Below are 10,793 nucleotides of genomic sequence, written 5' to 3'. Positions count from 1 at the left end.
ATGCAACGTGAAGGCACTTTAAAATAAAATTATGGGTGAAGAGTATTGAGGGAAGAAAAAACTTGGAACTTTCTTTAAAAAAAAAAATAACAAAGTTATTCAGGTTTTATTCAGCAGCAGCTCCTCCCTCCCCCTGCCTGCTGCTGGGGCCCATTCCACACTCCCAGAGTCAAGGGAGGGCTTCTCTGGCCTCCTCAGCCGTAATCTCCTGGGAGTAGAGGTCAGTGAAGAGAGCTGGCAGCCAGTAGTGGGCCTCCCCTGGGGCCTGCAGGTCCAGCCAGGCCAGCCCTTCCTTTAGCAGGTGTTCCTGGAGGGAAGAGTCATTTATGAAAATGGAGTTCCTGTAGGGTGGATAAATGACCCCCAAACTGCTATTCTGGCTTCAGTGGGGTTTTCACACTGAATCTACATGAGTGCCTTCACATATTTATTTACACAACTATCCTGGAATCCCTGGTTCTGTTTGACCCTGACCTTTGCCTGTGATGTGAAAAATGCCACCAATCAATCTGTGCTGCTGGGAAAGAGGGTAAAGACAAGTAGAGTGGGACGTTGTAGAAAGAATGGAGAGCTACGGAAAGGTCCACCCTATGGCCCTAAGCAAATCCTTGATCCCTTTTGCCTGAAGCAAAATAGGAGACCACTGTTCTAATTACGGTTCTGTTTGGTTAACTTCAGTTAACTTGCGGGTAAACCTTCATGGAGAAGTTAATGGAAGGACTGTATTACTTTAGAATGGACTCAAAATTCCTACAGCTGGAATTAGGCTCAAGATGGGCTGGTTGTGCCCAATAGCATTAAACAGATGTTTGTGTTACCCCGCTTTCCAGAAGAAGTCTGTAGTTTAATTGCCTGGATAAAAAAGAAGGTATTAAAAGCCAGGGTTACACTTGCCTGCTACTCCTTCTTCACACCAGCCTTTCATTAGTTCCAAGAAACCTGTATATATAAAACGCTAACTATATAATACAGTATAATAGTATATACTTATGGATATGTAATTAAGTAGGTAACAGTTCCCTTCACTCTGTATTAACAGTGTTACTTCCAATATGAACCATATGAACCCTCTGACCGGGCTCTACAGGTCGGAGGAGACAGCAGGTATTGGTGACTGGCCTACAGCAGAGTGAGAAGTCTGCCCCTGAGTGCCACCTTCAGAGGGATGCGGGGGTTGCTTCTGAGTGGTGACCGCAGCTTTCAAGGCAAGGGGCCAGCACAGCAAGGCTGCAGTTTCTGCTGATGTGCTATCTATCCACCCATCTGGGGCCCATCTCTTCTGGGCCACTCCAAAATTCACATACCAGCACTTGCCGGGCTCGCTCGGTCTCCCATTTAAGACTGGCTTTGATGTCACTGACAGTCACGTAGCCGTTTTTCTGAAGGAAAGAGGAACAGGGAGTCAGCTGACAGATTTTCCTAAGAACCCAGCATCTGCCCAACAATACCTGATTTACCCAGATCGGGGGGGGGGGGGGGGGGGGGAACTGCCCATGGGTGAAGCCTAAGAGAGCACAGACAAAATGTTTAGGAGTCTCAGCAAAGGGAGCAAGAGAAGCAACTTTCAGGGTGACAGGTTGGGGGAAGAGTGATTTATGAAAATGGAGGTCCTGTAGGAGTGGATAAATGACCCCCAAACCTATTTTGACCTCAGTGGGGTTCAGTTTTAAAAAGTAGGGTCCCTGGTATTAAAATATTAGACTTTCGGGATCCCTGGGTGGCGCAGCGGTTTGGTGCCTGCCTTTGGCCCAGGGCGTGATCCTGGAGACCCAGGATCGAATCCCACATCAGGCTCCCGGTGCATGGAGCCTGCTTCTCCCTCTGCCTGTGTCTCTGCCTCTCTCTCTGTGACTATCATAAATAAATAAAAATTAAAAAAAAAAAAAAATATTAGACTTTCTCAGAAAACTTCACGTATGGTAAAAGTTCAAGATAATTAACTGACCAGAAGAAATGGCAACAGTTCCCTGCCTCACCTTACCCATTCCCCAAGAAGAGAAGCTCCTTGCTTAGTTTTGTTCTACATTATAGAGAATTAGGAAAACTTAACATGTCTTCCCTAAATCCAGGAACAGACTCGGGGTGGGGGTGGGGTGGGGTATACTTACGGAATGGGAATGCCAAACCAGATTAAACACTGTTTTGAAGAATCCATTCATAAAGTAGTAGTAAGACCTCAATTAATCTGTCTACCCAAGAAAATACAGCTCACTGTCTGCATCTCTGTCTCCTCCACTAGACTGTAAGCTCCCTGAGAGCAGGATTTCTGGTGCCCCTCGTTCTACCCCCACAGCCTGGCCCGGTGCTCTGCACTGTAGCTGCTCAATAAATGTCTTCTAAACAAGCACAGCTCTGAGTAGTGCGTCACCTAGACAGGCTCAGCAGAAGACCTGTTCGACGGGGAGGAGGTCAGAGCTGCTTCCGAAGTCCCTCCTCACGACAATCCTGACTGTCGCCCCACCCCCGGCCAGAAAGGCACACCAGTACCTCCGCCAGCTGCAGCACCACTGTGTGATCCATGTTGAGCTCAGCTGGAACAGACTGAATGAGGTAGGTGCCACCCACGGGGATGATGCCAAAGCCAGTACCAAGCGCCTTCAGCTTCTTGATGGCTCTGATCAGGTCATCTCTGAAGTGAGGAAAAGCGGCTTCAGGACCTCTGGCAGACCACACCTAGCCACCCTGCAGTCTCGGCTCTGCCCCAGCCAGGACACCCTGACAGAAGACTAAAAGGCTGCGTAACAGTCAGTGCCGTCCGTAAGAAGGTGGGGCCAGGGGGCACCAGGCAGTGCTTGGACAAGCAAGGGAGAAAGTACAGGTATGGGGCTCTCCGCTCAGCAAACCACGCTAACCCCGAACAGAGGTCAAAAATATGCCCATGGGAGCCCATCAGGAAATGTAAATGAATGAGCTGAACGCAGGAGACAAAGGGAGCTGCATGAACAGTGGCAAAACAGAAAAGGTTTCTCAAAAAAAAAAAAAAAGAAAGAAAAGGTTTCTCCATTTTACAGAGGGCAACCCAGCTGATTACTGCCATTTGGAAAGTCAGGCCCAGTCAGGTCCGGTTAACAACTCAAATTAGGGAAAAAGAAAGTCCACAAAATGTGTAGACGATATACCCAGCTCACATACTGACAGCCTTTTCTCTTTTTTTTTTTTTTCCACCTTTTCTCAAATTGAGGTCACACAGAGAAGCTGGTGAACCAGATCAACTAACACCTCACCTTCTGAGCCCAACTGTTCCCCAGCCTTCCTCAGCACGTGTGCTAGTCTCCAACCTAAGATAATCTCAAGATTAAGCCCCAAGTATGTTACAAAATAGTAATACACATGAAAAAAAAATGCTCAGAAGAAAATACACCAAAATGTTAACAGCTGTAATCTCTTAGTTGAGAAATAATGGGTGGTTTTTTGTTCTTTATCTCTCTGTATTTTCAGTTTTCTAAAAAATATGTTTTCTGATGATAAAGAATAAAAATCATTCCTAAAGTAGCCTAGACACGTGAGCAGTAAGGAGAAGACGTCCATCTGATTTTTAAAGACCTTTCTATACTCCAGGGATTGGGAGGCAAGACCTACTGGCTGACGTCCTGTGCGAATTTGCCCCTTCCTTTTAACACCTGTTGATGTAGCTCCTCCAGAGTTATCAGACCTACAGGAGCGGGGAGGAAGGCAGATGGAGGATTACCTTTATGGCTAAGCCAAACAAAACAAAATTATAAAAACAGAGGCAGCATCATCTCTGGAAAACTATAAACACTCCCTTAACATTGAGGCTGTATCTGTTTACAGCCAATGATTTGTAACTGTTTTTTTTTTTTTTTCATTCTTAACTTCAACATAGTGCTTATTAAGATGACACCGCTGGATGACGATTTTTAGGTCACGTTTTGGGGGGGCATAGAAATGTGGCATCACTCCACCTTGGAGCTGCAGGACAGACCTAATGATAAAATCATAACCCAGATGCATAGTGTATCAGGGGAAAAGGTCTATTTCTTCTCTATTATTTTCTGTAATAACCAGGAGCTAAGACCGTCCTGAGTGAAGATCTCTAGAGAATAGAGACAATCATTCAAGTAACTCCATTCACACCTGGCTATGGAGACCTGCCAGAGATTGAACCACATGAAGCCGCTAAGGTGCTTCTGTAGACCTAACAGCTTCTCCAGATCTTATCAGCCTGCAGATCACAGGATGGACAAGATCACCTTTCAAGGGTTTCTCCCTCTGAGAAGTTCAAAGCCTCATCTGCAGGACTTAGCCAGCCTCACCTCCATTCCGGTGCTTCAGAGCCAGGCACACTTCGATAATCTGGACACCCAGCTCGTAATAGAAATCTCCCACGCCTAGCATCTCAGACCAAAATCCTTTTCCAGCTGAAAGACAGAAAAACAAAAGCTAAGTTATATATTAGTTTTTATGGTTTCTTATCTTTCAAAGCTAGATTAAAACATCTATCCTATGGGAAGTCTTCCCTGCCTAACCAAGCCCTTGTGCACCATTTACTAATCAGGATCCTCAAGATGGTTGAACTCTTGGAAATTCCTCCTAGGAAGCAGGCTTGGATGGCTATAAAGGGTGGGTAATCTAATTTTTTTTTTTTTTTTAATTCATGAGAGAGAAAGAGAGAGAGAGAGAGAGGCAGAGACACAGGCAGAGGGAGAAGCAGGCTTCATGCAGGGAGCCCAATGTGGGACTCGATCCTGGGTCTCCAGGATCACACCCTGGGCTGAAGGCGGCGCTAAACTCCTGAGCCACCCGGGCTGCCCAAGGGTAATGTAAAAGGCATTTCTATTTGGCTCATTCTGGCTCAAAATACTATAAAAATGAATTTTCCTTTCCTGAATTATACAGTGAAATATAATGGGACATACGGTCTAACAAGGCTGAGAGGAAGAATATGCAGACCTGGCATTCAAAAATCCATTAAAGAGAACAGTTTATCAAGTAAAAAACAATACAGGTTAGAATGTAGTTATTATAGCATAATCGGACATGTTAAAAAAAAAAGTTTATAAATATGATGAGGGTGTCCAGAAAGATTATCTTACACTGTTAATAGTTATTTCTGCAACTATGGGAGAGAGTCAAATGTCTTGTACTTTCTCTTTTTCTCCTTTGTTGACTGACCCCATGATTACATGCTGCTTTCATTAAAAATATCTTGGGGTGAAAAAAAAAAAAAATATCTTGGGGTGTCTGGGTGGCTCACTTGGTTGGGCATCTGCCTTCTGCTCCAGTCATGATCCCAGGGTCCTGGAGTCGGGCCCCACATCGGGCTCTTGGGGGGGGTCTGCTTCTGCCCCTGCCCCTCCCCTCCATTCATGCTCTCTCTAATAAATAAAATCTAAAAAAAAAAAAAAATTAAATATCTTTTTAATAAAGGGAAAAAATAGGGCAGCCCGGGTGGCTCAGCGGTTTAGCGCTGCCTTCGGCCCAGGGCATGATCCTGAAGACCCGAGATCGAGTCCTGCATCGGGCTCCTTGCATGGAGCCTGCTTCTCTCTCTGCCTCTCTCTCCCTCTCTGTGTCTCTCATGAATAAATAAATAAAATCTTTAATAAAGGAAAAAAATAGCTATGAAGAAACTCTACTGTAGGTCACTCAAGAAAGGGTCACGTGGGATCCCTGGGTGGCGCAGTGGTTTGGCGCCTGCCTTTGGCCCAGGGCGCGATCCTGGAGACCCGGGATCGAATCCCACATCGGGCTCCCGGTGCATGGAGCCTGCTTCTCCCTCTGCCTGTGTCTCTGCCTCTCACTCTCTCTCTCTGTGTGACTATCATAAATAAATAAAAAAATTTAAAAAGAAAATTAAAGAGAGGGTCACGTATGCTGGCCACTAGCCTACACACTGGCATCCCCAGTGTCCCTGTCAAACTGCTAGGCACTCATTGCAGGCCCTTCTCAGAGGGCCTTCTGGAAGATGCCCTACCTCAGTCGTCACACCTAGATGAGTTGCTGTCCCTCAGGCACCCTAGAAAAACACAACAGCCCCGCGGACAACTCCTTACAGGCCAGAGGATCCACCCCAATGGTGGCACACATGTCCTGGAACTGCACTCGGAACTCCGGATTCTTCCGGATCTCCTGCTTGTGCTTGCTGGCAAATTCCTCCAGGTTGGTCTTGAACATGTCCAACTGCTTCGACATCTGTAAGATGGACCAGGAGGAGGTTACGGGGCAGCCCCACCAAGGGATCATCAGATGGCAAAAATAAGATCCCAATCCACTGGCAGGGAAAAGGCTGAAACAACCTATCTCCTCCAGGCCTACCATTAGGCTATTTCTCGTTCCGTTTTGTTTTTTTAAATATTTATTTATCAGTTTGAGAGAGAGAGAGAGTGAGAACACTCCTGCGTGCTCCTACAACGTGGGGGAGAGCCAAAGGGAGAGATCTTCAAGCAAACTCTCCACTGAGTGCAGAGCCCAACTGGGAGCCTGATGAGCTCATGGCCTGAGCCAAAACCAAGAGTCGGACACCCAACCAAGGCACCCAGGCACCCCTACTGTTCCCTCTCTTTTTATCCCTAACTTTCCTTCGTGGTTCCGTTGTTGGCTGGGTTGGGATGCCATGTTTCCTCAATTCTAAAACACACATTTTTGGGGGCACCTGGCTGGTTCAGTTGGTGGTAGAGCATGCAACTCTTGATCTCGGAGTCTTGAGTTTGAGCCCCATGTTGGGAGTAAAGATTACTTAAAAATAAAATCTTTAGGGATGCCTGGGTGGCTCAGTGGTTGGGAGTCTGCCTTTGGCTCAGGGCGTGATCCCCGGATCCAGGATCGAGTCCCGCATTGGGCTTCTTGCAGGGAGTCTGCTTCTCCCTCTGCCTCTCTCTGTATGTCTCTCGTGAATAAAAATAAAATCTTTAAATAAATAAATAAATAAAATAAAATCTTTGGGGGCACCTGGCTGGCTCAACAGGTTAAGTGTCCTATTCTTGGTTTCAGCTCAGGTCATGATCTCAAGGTTGTGACATCAAGCCCCGCAACCGGCTCTGCGCTCAGTGGGGAGTCGGCTTGCCCTCTCCCTCTGTCCCTCCCCTGGCTTACACAGACACACACACACATTCTCTCTCAAATAAATAAACAAATCTTTAAAAAACTAAAAATAAAATCTTTGGGAAGCTTGGGTAGCATGCAGTTAAGCACCCACTCTTGGGATCCCTGGGTGGCGCAGCGGTTTGGCGCCTGCCTTTGGCCCAGGGCGCGATCCTGGAGACCCGGGATCGAATCCCATGTCGGGCTCCTGGTGCATGGAGCCTGCTTCTCCCTCTGCCTGTGTCTCTGCCTCTCTCTCTCTCTCTCTCTGTGACTATCATAAATAAATAAAAATTTAAAAAATTAAAAAAAAAAAAAAAAAAAGCACCCACTCTTGGTTTCAGCTCAGATAGTGATCTCAATGTCCTGAGATCAAGCCCCACCTCAGGCTCTGCACTCACCTTGTCTCTCCCCCTCCCTCTGCCCCTTCCCACCCACACTTTGTCTCACTCTCTAAAATAAATAAAACTTTAAAAAATAAAATCTTTTAAAAATAAAAATAAAAGAGGCACCTCAGTGGCTCAGTTGGTTAGGAGTCTGCCTTCAGCTCACTTCATGATCCCAGAATTCAGGGATGAAGCCCCAAATCGGGCTCCCTGCTCAATGGGGAGTCTGCTTCTCTCTCTGCCCCTCCCCCTGCTCCTTCTCTCTCTCTCAAATAAATAAATCTTTTTTTTTTTTTTTTTAATTTATGATAGTCACAGAGAGAGAGAGAGAGAAAGGCAAAGACACAGGCAGAGGGAGAAGCAGGCTCCATGCACCGGGAGCCCGACGTGGGATTCGATCCCGGGTCTCCAGGATCGCGCCCTGGGCCAAAGGCAGGCGCCAAACCACTGCGCCACCCAGGGATCCCAATAATTTTTTTTTTTTTTTTTTTTTTTTTTTTTATGATAGCCACACAGAGAGAGAGAGAGAGAGAGAGAGAGAGAGGCAGAGAGACACAGGCAGAGAGAGAAGCAGGCTCCATGCACCGGGAGCCCGACGTGGGATTCGATCCGGGGTCTCCAGGATCGCGCCCTGAGCCAAAGGCAGGCGCCAAACCGCTGCACCACCCAGGGATCCCAATAAATCTTAAATATATATATAATATGCATCCTGACTTTCAAACAGGAACATATAAGGGAAAAAAGTAAGTAAAAATAAAAAAATAAAACACATTTTTCCCCTACATGTTCCTGTTCGAAAGTCAGGATGCATCTAACAACCAGAATGCACATCTAATGTGGTACTTTTTTTTTTCTTTTTCCCAGAGAAACTTAGTAGAAGGAATGTGCGCCACAGAATCCATTTTGACTTGGGACACCTGAGTGGCTCAGTGGTTAAGCGTCTGCCTTTGGCTCAGGGTGCGATCCTGGAGTCCTGGGATCGAGTCCCACATCAGGTTCCCTGCAGGGAGCCTGCTTCTCCCTTTGCATGTGTCTCTGACTCTCTGTGTCTCTCATGAATAAATAAATAAAATCTTTAAAAAAAAAAAAAAGGATTCCATTTTGACTTAAAAATGAGGGAATGCAGCATTCAGAAAGAAATCTTCAGCTACTAAGAGAAAGGCTACCTAGGAGAAAAAAGGCTGGCTGGCATGAATTAGGGGTCTTGAGTTGACTGTGTTGACTTTCAGTCATGGACCTTCTTGGGAATCAACTCCAAATAAAAAATCCCAAAGGGAGAGGTGGCTCTACCAGATTTTTTCCAAAGCTAAATACAAATGGTTTGGGGCTTTTCGGACTTATTTGTAGTATTCTTCCTCTTTCCCGAATTAACAAAACCTGTGTTCTACCCACCATGGGTAACCACTCCTGGCCCAGCGTCTCCTCATTTGCTACATATTATGAACTTATATCATTTCCAGTTGATTTCTGTATGTCATCTCCCCCCCCATGAGGGGGAGCTTTTGTTTCTTTTTTTTTTAAGTAAATAAGTATTTACTTAATAGTAATACTAACTCTTAGAGAAGGAGAAAGAGAAAGTGGGAGTGCACAAGTGGGAGGGCCACAGGCAGGAGAGAATCTCCAGCAGACTCCTGCTGAGCGAGGAGATTACAACCTAAGCTGAAACCAAGACTTGGACACTTAACCAGCTAAGCCACCCAGTCGCCCCAGTGGGAGCTTTTGAGTAGCACAGACTGTGTCTACTATCTTTCCTTAGTAAAGGATCCATTCCCTTGCTTAACTCTTTCCTCCTCTTCTTTACCACTCACAATAACTGAGTAAACTCAGGACACGGACAGAAAAGCAAACTGCAGGCACCGCACCCCATCCCTGACACATCCTTCTGGTAGCACCTAGATGTGACAGTGACGGGTGGCACAGAGTAAGCAGTATTTTCACGTTATTCTTAGGCACTTCAAGTGAAAGCCCCCAAAGACCTAAATCAAACAGCTCTACCACCTACTACTCATGTAACTTGGATAAACCACCTTGAACGTCCTCAATTCTAAACCGGGAAGACGACAGTTCCCTCCGGATAGGACCATCAGGATGAATGAACATGACAGTGTATGTAAAGACAATGGACGCGTGCCTGGGGCGATGGACGCATGTAATGACTCAAAGATGCGAGCTATCACTGTTACTAGCAAGTTCCGTAAAAGATCTGAGCAGCCCAGAGATCGAGATGTGCCAAATACCTCTTCTTAGTTCAATCCAAACAATCTAGTTTACGTGAAAGGTGTTCTCTCCAGCCTCGTCGGGTCTCCCTTCCTGCCTGGAGCCCTCCAACCGACTCACCTGGGCCAGCTGGTCCTCAGCCAAGACAGTTCCTCGCTCCTTATACTTGGCCTGTCAGACAAAGAGACCAGCGTGAGGTGAGAGTGGGCGCTGGGGGGCTCCCACTCGCACTGCCTCGGATGAAGGATGAAAAGAGGGTCTCTCTTAAATGGTTTTTGTTAGGGAGAGGGATGAGGATCTAAAAGAGACGGCCCGTCTGTAGTCCCATCGGGGAACGCGGGAGTAGAGCGCTGGGGGATCTGGGGATGCTGACACTGCAATCCACCGGAAGCCGAAGACGCTCAGTTCCCCGGGACCCGCGGAGCCTGTGTCAGATTCTGATGGGGGGCGATCTGAGGGTACAGAGCTCGGCTCCGAGACTTTGCGTGTCTCTCGGGTCGGCCTTCTGCCCCTCACCTCGGCAAGCTTCTTCTTGGCGATGGCGCCAGCTCCCACCCCGCGGCGATGCATCCCCGCCCTGGGCCGGGGGCCGCCCCGCTGCCGGACCCCGGGTCTCCGCGTCCCGGGATCCGCCGCCGGCTCCCAACGCGGAAGCGCGCGGGTCGCGCGTCATCTCCGCGCGCCGGAAGCTGCGCGCCGACTTCCTGCCGCGGGGCAGCGCGGTCCCCGCCTTCCTCCGGTGGCGGGTCGGGAGAAGCCCCGCGAAGCCCCGCGAAGCCCCGCGAAGCCCGCTCTGTGTCTGCGGCGAGCTCCCCGTCCACGTGGGCGCCCGCATCCTCGCGTGTTAGCGCGGCTGCCCCCCCCCCCCGCCGCCGCTCAGCTCTGGCTCCCAGCCGGCGCTCGCGGCCGCTTGCTACCGACCAGGCGCTGACACGGCCCCGAAGCTTCCAAACGGAGCGTGAAACAACGCACCTGCTCTTGTGGAACCTACCTGTTGGAGTCACACGCGGAGATTCTGGCTAGGGCAGACCGTACAGGTTCCTGCACCCTGGAATTCAGATAGCCTGGCTCCGTAGCTCAGATCCACTGCGTGCACGGTCCAGTAACTTCAGGCAAAGTCCTGAATCTCTAGTGTTCTAGTGTCCACAG

General features: G+C 48.1%; 1 protein-coding gene across 2 annotated transcripts; it reads right to left on the bottom strand.

The window, feature by feature from the left end:
- Positions 1-87: 87 nt before the first annotated feature.
- SNF8 (SNF8 subunit of ESCRT-II) lies at positions 88-10,317 on the bottom strand. Of its 2 annotated transcripts, none has more exons than XM_077852884.1 (8): positions 10,161-10,317; positions 9,765-9,815; positions 6,015-6,153; positions 4,275-4,379; positions 3,580-3,652; positions 2,488-2,629; positions 1,305-1,379; positions 88-307 (listed from the first exon to the last, which is right to left on the bottom strand). In XM_077852884.1, the coding sequence occupies exons 1-8, from the start codon at positions 10,212-10,214 to the stop codon at positions 170-172; spliced, it is 777 nt and encodes a 258-aa protein (XP_077709010.1). In that variant the 5' UTR covers positions 10,215-10,317; the 3' UTR covers positions 88-169. The 2 variants fall into 2 exon arrangements, with proteins under 2 accessions (XP_077709010.1, XP_077709011.1); XM_077852885.1 differs by lacking the exon at positions 88-307 and adding an exon at positions 405-939.
- Positions 10,318-10,793: the final 476 nt, after the last annotated feature.

Source organism: Canis aureus, chromosome 16, assembly GCF_053574225.1.
Source record: "Canis aureus isolate CA01 chromosome 16, VMU_Caureus_v.1.0, whole genome shotgun sequence".
NCBI lineage: Eukaryota > Metazoa > Chordata > Mammalia > Carnivora > Canidae > Canis > Canis aureus.
The sequence above is the reverse complement of the archived record's forward strand: the minus strand, read 5'-3'. Positions and strand labels throughout refer to the sequence as shown.